This window comes from Solenopsis invicta, chromosome 6 (genome assembly GCF_016802725.1).
Source record: "Solenopsis invicta isolate M01_SB chromosome 6, UNIL_Sinv_3.0, whole genome shotgun sequence".
Taxonomy (NCBI): domain Eukaryota; kingdom Metazoa; phylum Arthropoda; class Insecta; order Hymenoptera; family Formicidae; genus Solenopsis; species Solenopsis invicta.
This window is the reverse complement of record NC_052669.1, coordinates 19,090,878-19,107,160: the sequence shown is the minus strand read 5'-3', so window position 1 is coordinate 19,107,160 and position 16,283 is coordinate 19,090,878. Positions and strand designations below refer to the sequence as shown.

The following is a 16,283-nucleotide window of genomic DNA, read 5'->3' as shown; positions in this document are numbered from 1 at the left end:
GAGTGTATGCGGCACTCGAGTGAAAATCTAGATGCTCTTGCTTGACAGATCTCTTCCATAGAGAGCCCTTCGTCGCGCGCGCGCACGCGCTGAAAGGGCTAAATCGCTGTCACGTTAAGTGAATCTTCCTGCCGTTATCATTGCGATTCAATTTTCCACTTTATCCTTAAAACCCCAACGTTACATCAATGGAACCTGAAAGGGAAGTCTCGCGACGCAAACTCCATTTTCTGACCGCAACTTCCATCACTTTTGTCGCGAAATTTGAGCGCTTTATTTCCCCCCCTCTCCCCCGATATCTTTTCTCTCGGACAAGAGGAAGTAAAATTAAACGTCGTATGTAAAATTCGCGGTGCAATATTATGTGCAGAGCAAAAAAAAAAACTTTTAGATTCAGATTACATCTATTTAACTGACAGTAAGCGTAATATTACAAAACGTAAAAAGTAATTTATGACAAAACGTTGATAAAATCAACGTTATAACGATATTGACATTTTTCCGCGCGGCAAACAAATCAAAACCGATATTGTATACCAGAAAATAATGGTCACACACCAAGCACGAATTGGAATGCTTACACATTTCGATGAATATATCGATACCTGACCAATATCGATTTCCCATAACTCTTCCATAAAATCACTTTGACGAATGGCTGCCGATAATTCCGCGATAAACACGCGGCACAGAGAATCCAAAATTTGTGCCGATAAAAATTCGCTGTACGTTACATCCGATGTAAAAAATTAAAAAAAAAAAAAAATTTTTTTTAAATAACTGCGATTATAATTCTGTAATTAATTAACTTGCAAATAAATTTTCGGTAGTTGCGGTAGTTGCTACGACATTTTGATGGCGCGATTCACGAGAATGCAGATACGCGAGACTAAGAACTGACGTATACCGAATTTACTGAAAGGAGGGATTACGGGCAACGATAACGTGCCCTAGCACGTCAAAGGGGGTGAATTTCGTCGTCGACGTCGGCGTAAGGTTTCACGACGGCCCTGCGTCAATATCGATCCGCAAGTAGTCGCTCTCTTTCTCGCTATTTCCGCGTCTCCCTCTCTCTTCCCTTCCCTCTGTCTCGTCGTCTCTTTACACGCCTATATGTTACGGAAACTATACAATGGCTACACAGTCGGGGAAAATACGAGCCTTTTCCCTAGTGAAATATGCACATTAGTATGTCTCCTGTTTTTCCGATGCTTGAATTATTGAATGCCTCGCTTAATCCCCTACTCTTTTTTTACAGTATTTCACCGTGAAAAACATTTCACGGTAGAATAATTTAATGAAACGAAGACATAACAAATTCGACACCTAAATTTAAAGAGGATGTGAAATATCAAAATTAAGAAATCATTAATTAACCGAGAAAATCAACATACTAATGAGAGAAATGTGAAAAGGAAAAAGTCTGTAATAGCTTCCTCCTGTGTTTGGAAAAAAAAAAGATAAATTCCAGACTCTGTAGAAATTCCACGACTCTTTTCGATAATGTGCCATCAATCATTGTATCGACCTTCAGATGAAACTAGAGGGAATTGCGACGGAAACTGAAAATAAGAAACATCCGCAAACAGACGAACGACCTGCAGTCGTGTTACGAACGATCGAAACAGATTGAATCCAGACGTGATTCTTGCTACGACTATCGGCCGTACGGTGATATTAGCCACGGTTGAGTTGTCGGCTCAGCTCGGCTCGGAAATGAAAAAATATATTGCTCGCCGCGGAGCAGAAACATCCGGCTGAACGAATAGCGCTCTATTTTCCTCTTTTTTTTATTATCCTTCGTCGCCCGGAATAAAAAACAATTTATTCCGAGCTCTTAACACATTTTTCTGGTTTCAATTCTCGCCCAAGACGATTTTGGGTCGACGAGACTCTGCCGTAACGATGTAGATTTCAAACTATTGTACTTTTCAAGAGTGTCTATAAAACATTGAAAACTTCACGAGAAGCGTTGATACATTATGTATTTTCCATTCCGTTTTATTTGCACCCTATATAGACGAACGATTTTGTTAACAGCGGATAAAACATTGAATTTTTCTGTCACTAAATAAGAATTCAGTACAAGTACGATCGTGCCGCGAAATAACCGATTAAGTCTGGCCTAGACGGATTGTGAGAACACGAACATGGCGATTAGCGATTAGTGGCTTCATGACTAATTTGAATCCTTGCGACACGGGACACGAACGGCTTCAAGAGGAGAGCGAGAGAAGAAAAAGGGTTCGTAGGCTTTCGTCGCAGAGACATATCGATCGCCGTTTGCGTTTACGCTCCTTGCGCGTGAGACAAAAGAGGAACCGCACGTAATAGCGAATGGCCGTTCGTGTACACGCTTCGCTCTTTGTTTGCACGCCTTTCGTTTGTCGCCCTTGTCACGAAAGCGTAATTCCCACCCTCCCATCGTCTTCCAGTGTTTAGCGACGAAGAAAATCCCAAAAAATCCAGGACGACGTCGCCGTCGCCGTCGGGCGTAGACGTTATGTTTGCAAAAGCTTTTTGGAGTTTCGTCACGAATTTTACTCGAGCCTCCCTTCTCGTTCGCAGAAATAGTTAGATTCAGTAGCATTCAACTTAATTAGCAAAATAAAGAAAATAAAAATTTTCTATATAAAATTCATTCTCAATAAAATACAAGAATTTCGAAACGAAAGAAAGCGCCAGTTTTTTTTTTCAAAGATTTGTGAAAAAGCTAGCGGTGTCCCGCACACGTAAAAATATCAAAAATTACCTATATACGAAACGCGAATAGAAGAGCAAAAAAAATTTTTCTGCTCGCACCGCTGTCGTGGCACGTAGATTGCTGTGAATAAAACATCGCGTGGAACGAGGTCAATTTCGTGAGAATTATTGCGGATTTACCTTTCTCACTGTTCTCTCGCGCTCGATGAAATCGCACAACGAGGATAAACTTCGATCGATAATATTTACACGGTCCAACACACGCGGGTCTAATCCAAGAAAAACTGCTCGAACAACGTGCATATATCGCACGAGCCCGGGGACCCGACGCGTCGGACATTAATTCCGCGGATCCGTCATTATTCAAGGTTCCCCAGTAAATCCCTCGATACATTATCAAGCGCGCATGATACACGACTGTATTAAGACCGCCCTCAATCCCGGTCCTTTAAGGATCTGAGTCACCAGGTAAAGAGTTTAACGGAAATTTGGACTTTGAGTCCAAATCATTAGCATCGGAACCGTTAGCAATCGCTTTGATCTATCGTTTGATTCTGTATAGTAAAAATGTCGTTTATGTCCATATCTGTCATTGGTGCACGAAGTAATTTCGCATTTTGTGTGTCTAATATATTGTATATATCCATTTTTTAGCGTTTTTCAAAACATCTTAAATTTTAATCGACATACGTCTCATTTAACTTTTTTCTATTACATAATGTATAAAAAATTAAATATATATGATAATATATAAAAATATAATAATGTATAAAAATAGAGAAATTATCAGTTTCTCTGTGTGCATAATATTTTTCATTAGTGTCGTATAAGCAAAATGTCTAATTTAATGCGTGGTGCACAATGCACATGAGATAAGAGTTGATTCTCTCAACGAGAAAAAGAGTCAGTTTCTTAATGAAAGAAAAGAGAGAGAGTCGTTACACCGGGACATCCCGATGCCAAGTAACGAGCTGGCATTGATTTTCCGCCGTTTCGTGGCGTTTCGCGCTCTCTCCTCGCGCGTTCCCCTCGAATTAACGACGCGCCGCGCCGTCGAGACAGCTGGCCCTTAACTCTGGTCATGGAACAACCTGTCACCGGTAACAGGTGCTAAAAGCTTATTGCATCGCTTCTAATACGCTCGTCTTCCAAAGCACGTCGCCTCCTTGGTTACGGTATGATGTAACTGATTTTTCGCTCGCGAGAAAAATGCGCTCGCGCCGCGCCGGTATCGCGCCTGAAATATTACACGCGCTGCAGAGCGAAATATCTTTGAAAGCATGGTTTCGCACTTGCCTTTGAAGCAGGTAAGTCACGGCGGAGGTAAGTACGCCGCGCCGCCGCGCCGGTGTGTGGTCGGAGAGAAAAAGACAGGAAGCTCGAATACGAGACGTACAAAAATGTATTTTCCTATGGTACTCTTGCGTCGAATAAAAACATCGCCGCGCGAAAAGAAGTATGAAATTATTATTATATTCCTCAAGCGAGCATTATGTTACAAATCCGGAGAACAATATACAGGGGCCTGTGCACCGTACTCTTTTTTTTTTGTATAATATAATTAACAAATGTGCAATTTATGTAACTAAACACATTTCAGTATTTATTTCAATTAATGATGCGTATGTACGTTATTATAAAAATGTAAGCAAACCCTATAAAAATTGTAACGTATTTTTATGTTGCTTTTGTACTCATTTCACAATACAAATTGAACTGATATTAAAAAATATCATGTTTCATACAATAATACATCATGTTTTATGAAAAAGAGTCAATCTTTCAATTGTATTAAAGGTTGAAAGTTTAGACTTCTGCAAGGTCTGATTAGATGTAGCCGAAGGAGAACTTGTAATATTGCATTACTACTTCGGATAATAACGTGCCTTTTACGGTTTCAATTTAAACCAAACGAACAAACATAATAATAATCTTGTTTGAGCAATACATCAACTACTTATACGTTACGTTACAAGAAATTGGATTGTTTGCGAAAGTTAATTTGCTATTTCCTTGTTCATACTTGTTTTTTAAACTAAAATATAGAATACACAAAAAATATATATATGTTACATTTACCTACTAAATTTTATTCTTAGTTATAATTAGAAATGATTAAAAATAAAAATAATTACGATACTATTGAGTAATAATTTTTTATATTTCTATCAACAAATTATACGTATAAAACTATAATGCAATTAAAAATAAATATTAGTGATTGAAAAGCAATTCTTAAGATTTGATAAGTAACTCTAGATTCAAAATATCGATATCAAAATAAAAGAAGATTTAGAGCAATAAGTAAATTTTATATTACAAACTAAAAGCCAATATCGGGTAAGAGATATCGTTTCACCAGTTGAAATTGGCTTCTTCTATTTTGACACGTTCGTGTATCATTATTTATTCCACAGAGTGTCACCCAATTTATTTTAAAAATACAGCGAACGTGCGAGATCACAAAAATGTGCAAAATCCAGGTCACAATATATATATTTCACACCCTATGATATTAAATATCTATCATTAACGTTAACATTGAAAGAAATTGAATATCTGAAGACAGTTAAATGAGTAAAAAAAATCATTAATTCATTAATGTGAGATGTTTGATGTTAAATAAAAAAAAAAACGTTGCTTCAAACGCTAGAATACATCCCAGATTTAGAAATACAATTTTATTTTAAATCTTTGTTTTTAAGATGCGATTTTTACATTGCTGCTAAAAAATATAGAAATTATGAAACATATTATTCGATTGATTAATATTTATAATTCATTCTAATCATGTAAGATAAGATATATCGACAAAAGGAGTAGGCCTGGATTCTATGAGAAATTTAGTCGGTACAGCACGATACATCGCGATTATACTCGGTAGCTCATTAATGTTACCTCAGTACATGATGTTCTGTAATTAGGTCGTCGCTTATGCATACACCATTGTGTATGTGCATTTTAGGCGCTCAGCGCGATAAGAGCTCATTATGCGACAATCTTTTAAAGCTTTTAAAGCTTTTTTTTAAAATAAGTAATATTTCGCGTTCCCATCATCTGCATATAATGTATTATCTATAATTAAGCAAGAGTATCGAAAATGCAACAATAAAGAAAAGAGTTTATATTAAAAAAGTGCATATTACGAAATAGAGACAAACGATAACGATAAAAGAAATCATGTGAGAAGACCAAGTTCAAAATAAAGTAAAATACTTGGTAAGATTGTTAAGTTACGAAAAAAGATATAGAAAAGCAGAATATATTTAATAAATATATTTACGTCATTGATTATTTATAGAGCAATTGATGCACGTTGAGATTGACATCTGTCGATACAAGCACATAATTAATTTTTGTTTTACGAGTGTTATTGTGGAAATTTGTCTGTAAGCCACTGGGACGAAAATACCTCGTTCCTGTTACGTAACAAAAACAAGATGAAACGGAAATAGAATTAATTATTTGCCCTGTCTGCGCGCGAATGCAATATCGATACACGGCAATTCCCACGTGAATCTACTCAAATTGGCCTGTCTGCCGCGCGATAGAATCTACCTTCCCAAATAGCACAATCGAATATCGTTTACGTCATCTGACATATAGTCGTCTTGCGTCCCTAGCGACGTCTTATTCTTAGCAATCTTCGTTTTTATCAAGCAAGTTACGTATTCCTGTCTATTGGGAAAAGAGAGGAAAATCACAACTAATATCGGAATATTTTTATTCATCGATCTCTCAATGACAGAAGGTAATGGCCGGCTGCGGCTTTCTGCCTTTCACGTTCAAATTTTTCAAGCAACCGCGCGAAAATTCGCACCCTGAAAATTCGCACCCTGCCGTGACAATCGCCAGGGTGGAACCATGCAAACTCGCGTTCAGTCGCGCGGCATAGAGGGCGAAACCCAAACGGAAACTTGCAACTCCGGCTTACCTTGCGTGCTGCCGTTGGGCTGGCCGGCCTGCTGCGGTAACACGGGGTAGAGAGGCGAGGGATGAGGCGATGGTTGATTGCTGCTGGGCGGTCCTATAGAATGCGAGTTGGCAGTCGTCGGGGTCGGCGTGGCCGAGGGTACCGCTTGCTGGGATTGCTGGGATTGCTGCACGTTACCGACGGACGTGGGTGTTGGCGCGGGGGTGCCGTCGCCACCCCCGGTGCCACCGGCCCCGGTGCCGCCGCCGAGCGGTTGCTGTTGCTGCGACTGCTGCTGTTGCTGCTGCTGTTGAGGTGCTTGCTGCGGCGACGGTGGTTTTTGCGCGTCCGTCGCCGACTCGCTTATCGTTTCTGCAACGAAAAGCGCAATTCGATCTTGAATATTAATTCGCCCGGAAACTTGCGACGTTCTTGGAGCGTATGTCGTATTTAGGGAATACTGCCGGCACGCGGATGTGATTAATTCGTGAACGTCTGCGATGTGAGCCAACTTCCAAGGCGGTTATGAGAAATTTACATGGCATTGCATACGGGAAGATTGAAAGAGCGAAGAAGACGTTGGATTTTTGTTTTCTCCGTGTACGTACATTGCGACGCACAACACGCGAGGAATGTTATCTTTCAACGAAAAAGTGTTGAACAACGGAGTATCGATTGAAACTGCAAGGTAGATTATAAACAAAAGAGAAATGGCGAAGCATAGAAAGAACAAATGGATCACATTTATATAGATGGATTGAATTTAATTCAACATAGAAAGGATACGGACATCGACCCGGGTGGAATTTCAAAGGACGGTGCACAGCTGGAGTTTTACTCAGTCATATTAGAACTCGGAACAGAGAGTCAGGGAGCGTAACAACGGTTCTGTGCAGTCAACAATGCAACGATTATGGGCGTCCGTGATGTTACGTTAATTTAGTTCGCCGCGAAAAGGGCTGCGACGTATATAAACTTCATAATAAATGCGGCAATCTACCGTCCTTATAATTCTGATGTTGTTAAACGATTTAAATTTTAACAAAGTATAATATATGCATTTAAAGCGCATAAAAAAATTTATAAAAACATTTAATCAATAAATATTTAAAGACGTATTATCATCATTTTTATACAAATATGTTAATCTTTATACTTTAAATAAACTATATATAAAAATTGTATTTATAATTCTATTTTTATTAAACAATACATTTTTAGAATTTATTCTATTGATTATTGTAATATAAAAATTTTTGTTTTTAAATATGATATTGTAAAAACAAAATAATTTAACTTTTTCGTATAAATACTTTAAACATTAAAGATGATATATACAAAATTTTCTTGCGCTTCTGAGATTGTTTTGTAAATAAATAAATAAATTTTATTTATTTAAAAAACAACTTATCTCTGCATCCTAATGAAACTTTACATAATCATCTTGAGTAAAATACTTATATACAAAAAAAATTCAGATTTCTGTCATTAATTTTTAGTACGTTTCCATTGAAATAAATTTCTATTTTTTATTAAAATATTTTTCAATCCAGATAGAAACCTCTGCCAACTTTTTTATGTTACTTTCAAACTCAATATAAAACAATTTGTAACATTTTATGTATTCATTATTTTAAAAATAAATATAATACATACTTATAAATATTTTAAATGTCAAACACACGTGTAAAAACAAATTTCAACGCACGTGTAAAAGCAAAGAAGTAACGATATAATCTAGTGAATAACTCAAAGAAATTTCTATATGTACCATAAGGCAAACATTATATCATAACGGATTCATTTTTGCATACAAAATATAATTGTAAAAAAAAGTCTTTTCAGCATCAGTTTTTCGGAACATCGATATTCAATTTGGACGCAAGCTGGATAATGACGGTGAGTTTTTTTGTAATGTACATCTGATGTATGATATTGCCGTCGGTATTTTTCTTTTGATACGTGTTCACTCCTACGCCATATTTCACCGTATTTTCCGCTATTCATATCCCCACTTTTCCCGGGTCTCCATCGATTTTGCGGTTAATTTAAATAAACGTATCTCTCTCTCTTTCTCTCTCTCTCCCTCTCTCTCTCTCCGGTGTTGTAACCGACGGGATGACGTACGTTGATAAATAGCCCTACGTCATTGTCGTCGACTACCACCGGCAAGTTCCGCAACTTCCCGCGATAATCTGACGAAACTGCGAGCGAAATACTTTAATTACAAAAGGTGGGATGTAGAAGCCACGCTCTCCTCAAAACTTGCCCCGAAAAGTTTGGACTGTTCGGACGTGAATATGACTAATGACGAAACTCATGAAATCAATGGAATTCCCAGAATTTTCTCTGAGGATACACAGGTCAACTATATATTGTTACGTGTTTAAGTATCGGGGAAAGATAATTATTAAACCGACAAGTCCCTGAGATAGCGAGGAAAAAAAATGTTTTGAAGTCTACAATCTCGCCGCTAATTAGCCTCGTCGTACCTGTCCCCGAGAATTGTCATTCCAGGATGTGTATCTCAGAAATCACAAATATTCTCTCTTCTCTGTAGATTTCTCGATTAACTTGAAATTTATACTTCTTTAACAAAGAAACTAATTATAATTACATTTTCTTTAAAAACGGAAGAGAGTAATTATGTTAATTTTACATTACATCAATAAAGAGTTACTTCTTCAAGCTTTACATTAATTAGCAGCAGCGTTACGCGATTTAAAAAAAAATAAACCATTTATTAATATCTATATCGAACGCGCGGAAAGATCAACTAACTCCACGTTCGAACAAAACGCGAAACCATTCCGAAAGTCTCGTACAGCTGGTCGGTAAGAAGGATCACAGTGATATCACGTCGCGATAACGTCAGCGGATACACGATGCTATCTGTCTTGTACGCAAATATGGCATATGATAAGAGACAAAAATTTAACGAAACGTTGAACGTAGATTCGTCTGGACGATTAGTCGCGTCATTCTGGTGCGAGGTACGGCTAATAGCTAGTCACGAAACTGCGGAAATTGAGTTCGCGTCTGCCGCACGGTAACGACTGTAAAACGCAATTACGACCTTCGCCACCGAGTGGCAAGTTGGCGACACCCTAGCACTCTGTTCCTCGTTTCCTGTGCAATTTGCCGAAGGGGTGGACACCACTTTCGGCGCGCCAGGTAAACGGACTCGGAAATATCTGTCTGGCGTGCAAATTTCAACATATATATATATAACGAGAAGTACCGAGAAATACAGTAACGAATAAAACAAAAGAACGATTAACTTATTAAAAGAACGATTAATTCGAAAGTCAAAGTTGCTACATAAACTGCAAAACGAGCAACCGGTCATAAAATAATTACTGATAAAAAAATATCCGTGGCGTTGAGGAAAAAGATTGGTGCAAATTCGTAAAATAGCGTAAACACAAAACTGGACAATAGAAGTACAAGTAGAAAAGAAATAAATTAAAAGAGTAAGAAGCTGTATACTCACCATTTTCCGGAAACGATGTCGATCGTATCACGGGCAGCAATATCCCTTTCTGCACCAATTCATCTCTGCTGGCACGTACCGAGATTTTTCTCTCGAGCGCTATTAAAAAAGACAAAGAAAACGAACGCGAACGTCATTACGCTGTTTGCTCTGTTATCTGCAGCGTCGTTTAAACATTTTCACACGATAATATTGCACACGATAAACGATTAAAACAACTTCGGGCACAGTAACTTAAAATAATTAAAATGCATTAAATATCCTTTCTTCGTGCAAAATGCAAACATTTTACTTGAACGCATATATTAAATTTGATAACATTCATTATCTTAAAATGCAAAGAAACTCATCGTGACAAAACAACGTCAATTACAAAAATAACATAGCATAAAATCCACCATTAAATCTTTCTCAATTATTGTGAACAAAAATATGCGTCGTCTTTAAATTAAATTTTAAATTTGTACAACGTAAAACGCTTTCTTTACTCACACAGAGAAGCGGCCTCAAATTTATCCGATTTCTTTTTCCGCTTCCATTTCCAAGGTTTGAAGAGTCTACCGAGGGCAGAAAATTTACTTTTTCTTTCCAAGGGCGGCGTCCTCGCACCCGAACCCAAACTGTTTGTTCGCAGAGCAGCACCATTTTGCTTTTTCGCTGCAAAAAGAAAAAGAACAATCTTATATATAACTTGCGTTGCAACGCTTTCTGATGCCTGCGTAGAGCAAAGTAAATTTCTTGACAAGATAAGGTTTGCTAAGTTATTCGTTAAATATACGAAGATCTCACATGTAAAATCATTCTTTATAATATTATTGTTTATATAAAGTCATAATCTTGAAATTTATAATATAAAAGTTGCAATTGCCACAAATAAATACATAAATTTGCGAATTGATTTCTGGCGCATGATAGAAACTAACGTTATCCACGTTTGCGTTTGATACAGGTTATCAACTCGAGATATGTTATCTAGATTTTCCGCTTTTCTAGTAAAATGTATGAAGTTTCCTATGTTACCCGCGTTTACCGACCAGGGATGCAACAACCCTCTTATCGGCATCCGTAAGGGTGGAAATGAATGAACGACCATCGATCCATTACAGTACATTCGTCATGTAACTATGATTTGTTTTATTAAAATGATACTCAGTCAAAAAATTAAAATATAAGAATTATAATAAAAAAAATGTTTAAATAAAAATTTGAAAAGAAAATTTTTTTTCTTTTATTTTTAATTTGTCTTTTCCAATTTTCCGATTGATTTTTTTTCATCACAAGAAACAAGCAATGTAACTCATCATAAAAATAAATATTCAACACATTTATATATAATTTAACAAATTTTTTTGTCACAATATTTTGAAACGTCAAAGCAAAAAATACTATAGCAAATGCGATTGGTAGAAAAATCCAAAAAAAAAAAAAAAAAGATTATTGGTGTTGAATTTCACCATAAACTGATTACTCGCGCCAGATATGTTTGTGAAATCAATATTGCAACAAATATAATTAAATACCGACAAAAAAACAAACATATCACAATAGTAAAATTTGTAAGATAAAAATAATCAGATTTTCACAGATTTTACTAGAATTGATGTAAGTTTACGAGTAAAATTTTTAAAAACAATTTGTTCAATTATTTTTATTTGTGTAGGCAAATGCAATTAAATTCATCTTCAACAATCTATAATCATTTACTGTTGAAAAAAAACTATGCGCGAGAATAAAGATAAAAAAAATAGATATTTAAATATTTATTATTTAAATATTAACATTTTTCTTCAGCTAATTTCATTAAATATACAAATATTTTTCAGCTAATTTCATTATTTGTAATTAAATATCCATATATTTAATTACAAATAATAAAATTAGCTGAACAAAATGTAGAACTAAACTCAAGATTTGAGAACGAGACATTCATCTTGCTCTCGACTTTATCTTTATCGCGCTAGTAAAAGTCGTAAAAGAAGAAAGAGTTCTTTTCAAAGACCGTTCTCTGAACGCGCCCTTTCAACCTGCACTTATCGGCCATCTACTACCTCCTTGTTTGTAACGCCCTTCGTACATAATACAGTCACTACCCTCTTGTGTCGAGAGATACTTTTCTACGCAAGAATAATCACCATAAACATAAAACACAACAGTTTTCGCAATCCACCAAATGAACAAAATACGAAAATCGTAAATATTTCAAGAAAACATTTGTTATAAAAGTTTTTACGCATTTAGAATAAAATATTTTATTCCAAAAATTTTTAGAACCTAATTAATATATTTACGTCACATTTAATAAATATTAATATAATATTACGTTAATTTTAAGAAAGATCACATTATAATTAATTTTGATTATTTACACATTAGAAAAGAAATTTAAAATAGCTATAAAAAATTATTTTAAAGGCAAGATTTGAATAACACATTAATCTGAATATTGATATCGATAACTTTTTCGCATCCATCAATACTCTGAGGTACAAACGATCTTCAGATCCTTTCAGACGTCAAACTAATCGACATCTGAACAATAACAATACAACAACAATATTTTTATTTCTCCAAAACTGTCAATAAAAAAATTATTTAAAAAATCAAGCATTATCTCTATATTATCAGAAATAATAATAAATAAAGAAAAAAATTTTGCTATAAATGGAATTAATTTGAGGTTGAAACGATTAGTATGACAAAGTTAATAGTTTCGAACTCTATTTCAAGAGACAATTGAAAATATTGCTAAGGGAAAAAAAACTCTCCCGTATACAGTCATAAACAACCTATGCCGCCCTATTCGCGTCGACGCCCACCCTTATGGTGCATAATACAAAAGTCCCGTATATCTTGGGGAAGTTACAAAGCGGCGACGGTGGCGAGGGTGAAATGTAGCAGAAAGAAAGTGCGCCGTGTGCGGCTGAACGCTGTCAAACGGCGATTCCAAGGAACCCCATGGGGAATAATGGCCGATAACGTGCGGTAGGGCAGTTTTGCAGGCGTAAGGTAGAAACGGCCGATTACAGCACTCTCAAGCATCCCTCGGGGACACTCTCTTGACTCCCGCATCGTCTTGGAGGATACGCTTCTTGAACAGAGCGTGTCCCTAGACCGCAACGAGCGACGCACATCAAAATCGCTTGAAGACGATCGCTTAATTAACCGCCGCAGCGTTAATCTTCCCATGACAATCACGAAGTCGCGGTAAAATTAGTACCAGAAATAGAATGGTCCTTTGACCGGATATATATATCATGATAACTTGAGTAAGAATGTTGCCCATTTAATTGCACATGAGAAAGCGGGTTTAGAGAAACGAGCGTGATTTGATAACATTAGATAATAATTTCAAAATTAGATAATAAGTTCAAAAAACACGTGGAAATTGCGCAAGTAAAATTTATGTTATCAGGTGTTTCTAGATTTTTTCACCAAATTTTCGCAAATCAACTTTTGTATTGCAAATATATAAATTTGGAATGGTAAATATATCAAGTAATTTTTTTATTTTTGAATACAATTTAAATATGATATGTTAATCCAATAATACGGAACATTTCTAAATAATCAAATAGTAATTTTGTGCTTTCGAAACAAATATGTACGATAAGTTTCGCTTTGTATTGCACAGAATTTTTTCTTTTTCTCACAAAAAGAAGGAAGAAGCCCCCGCACGGCCCCGATGCTAAAGTGGTATAATTGATCCCACAAAACACTTCCGCTGTTCCGGAAGATCTATTCACGCGCGTCGAAGATAGTCAAAGGCTCTTACGTCACATCTACCGTCTGCAGACAATGGCAATATTAACGCAACAGACCGTATTCGTCATTGTTCGAAATCATATAGCATCTTAGACGATGATTATCTTTCTCTTGTTACGCGAAGAAAAAAGATTTTAAAAAATGTCTGAAGGTGTGGCACGAATTTATGATCAAATACAAGTATAGCGTCGGCAGTGGTTGAAAAAATAAATCGTGTAATAAAAATGGAGAAAAATAAATTTAAATTCACCGCGGTAAAAGAATTTTACCTTGTTTATTACAAGCTTGTCTCGCCGCATTGAGAGGCTTTTAAAAAATTTGGATTAAGAAGATCCATTATATTGGTTATACACTCTGCATTGTAAATTGGAAGTTAAATCCTCACGAAACGAAGTTTTTAATAGCTTACGGGGTGGATAATCTGATAAATTCTTTAAGTAACTCATTTAAGTTAGCAGTTCTCATTATACAATATGATTACAATTTGATCTGATTAATCCTTTCGACAAAGTGCGTTAAATCGATCCGAAGGTGATCAATAATGAACTATTCAAGAGCTATTGTCTGCGGGTGTGTACGTTGCACCATATTTTGTAATTGCGAGTCAGAGTGATTAATGTGCAAACGAGGCGACGGTGCTTGCGGTTGTTTAATCAGTGTTCGATGGTAGAGATCGCGTAAAAGGGGTTTAACGAAAACCACGTGTATCGGGCATCTAACCTGAATTTTGGCATGCCACAATCCTTAAGCGCTACACGGAAAGAACAATTTTATCGTATCGAAAGATTCACCTAGATACAGATGAAAAAATAACTTTATATTGAGTTATCAAAATTATTACGAGAACTAGTAAGACGTTCAAGCGCGATACTGCTGCAAAAAGTTTTAACATTCCAGCAACCAGTTTAAACGCCCAATATAAATTTTTTAATGGTTAACATAATTATTTTCAGATCTGCATTTCAGCTTTCAAAATTGTGCTTTCCCTGCAGTCGTAGTTACCGCGCAAGTTGTACATACGAATCATGTGTATTGTAATAGATATAAATTGAGTTAGAAAGAAAAAAGGAAAGAGAAAGGGGAGGAAAAGAGGGAGAGTGCTAAATCGATTAGTAATATCGTTTATAAAGATAAATTTCGCTGACCCCTCCTTCCTTCCCCTCAATTTGAATTAAAGTTATATTCGAATCCTGCAAATTATTCAATAGCAGAGAATCACCATCAATTTTATAATACATGTAGCTGTTCGCACAAATATTGATATTGTTATTTTAAATTGCGTTTATATCTGTTCAATGACCGTGCAGTTCGCGCAGTCCATCACGCCTATCGAACATTATATTTCACGGATTGAGCACAAATTAATGACATAAAACCACCTACACCTGAAAAATGTGGGGAATCAGCTAATCGTTGCCTTTCACCATAACAAAATAGAGGCGATAAAAGATACGCGAGGTATACCTCGGCAGGCGCCAATAGCGAGTCAGGCCGAGTGAGATTCAATACAGAACCCGACCGACACGTTGGCGAATCGCTCGCAGAGGAAGGAATTAATTATTGCCATTAAAACAGTCGGAGAGGGAGAGCGAGCGTAATACGTCGCCTAATCGAGTTGCGGTATCGACGCAGCAACCGGACAAATGGACTCGAATGCCGGTCGAGCCGCAACGACGCGTCGTCATTCGACCAGGAGGTAGATCTGGTTATTGCCACTATTGCTTCGATGCAACAGGCACATCTGACGTAACAATAGACACGCATCATTGTCAATGGGTCTTGGACCGTGCCGGGCAATCCCGCAATCGACTGACAATGAATAATTTGACGAACTAAACAGAAATCTCTTGAAGCGAGACTTAAACATTATCTGTAACGAGCCTCATCTTATTCGTAAAATCGTTATAGCATTCCTGTAAGATTCCTGCGTAATAAACAACAACAACATAAGTGAAAACAAATATGATTCGTTGAATCGCATCACTTTTACGCGACAAAATTTGTTTTAATATTATTTTTATTGTTGAAAACCCAGTAGCCCCGTGTTTGTAGACAAACGAGATAAATTACATCCTGCATTACATTTAACGCGAAACTATGTAATTTCGATATTATTAATACTGCAATTTATCACCCGACACATAAACAAAGAATTGCCGCGGACACATTAGCGTCATTGTGTCGTAACGAATATTCGAGCGGAGCTCACGGAGATACGCGTCGCCGTGTCGTCGTAACGACGACGTGAAAGACGATTTGTATTCGGCATCAGACCGCGTATTACGATATCGCGGTTCGCTGTCACGGTGACGTAGCGGCTTGCAGCGCCCCATAAATCATCGCTAACGAAATAATAAAGACCCACCAGCGCCAACACCTTGCCTTTCCGCGGCACAGTATAAGCGAGCGATA

At 36.7% G+C, this 16,283-nt stretch overlaps 1 protein-coding gene across 6 annotated transcripts in view; it reads right to left on the bottom strand.

Moving 5' to 3' along the window:
- The window catches only part of LOC105204049 (phosphatase and actin regulator 4), a 234,219-nt gene that overhangs the window by 131,919 nt on the left and 86,017 nt on the right, over window positions 1-16,283 (bottom strand). For all 6 annotated transcript variants that reach the window (XM_026134871.2, XM_026134872.2, XM_026134874.2 and 3 more), the window contains exons 3-5: window positions 10,602-10,766; window positions 10,110-10,208; window positions 6,638-6,988 (exon numbers count right to left, since the gene is read on the bottom strand). In XM_026134871.2, the coding sequence (XP_025990656.1) occupies window positions 6,638-6,988; window positions 10,110-10,208; window positions 10,602-10,766 (615 nt within the window). The remainder of the gene's footprint in view (window positions 1-6,637; window positions 6,989-10,109; window positions 10,209-10,601; window positions 10,767-16,283) is intronic.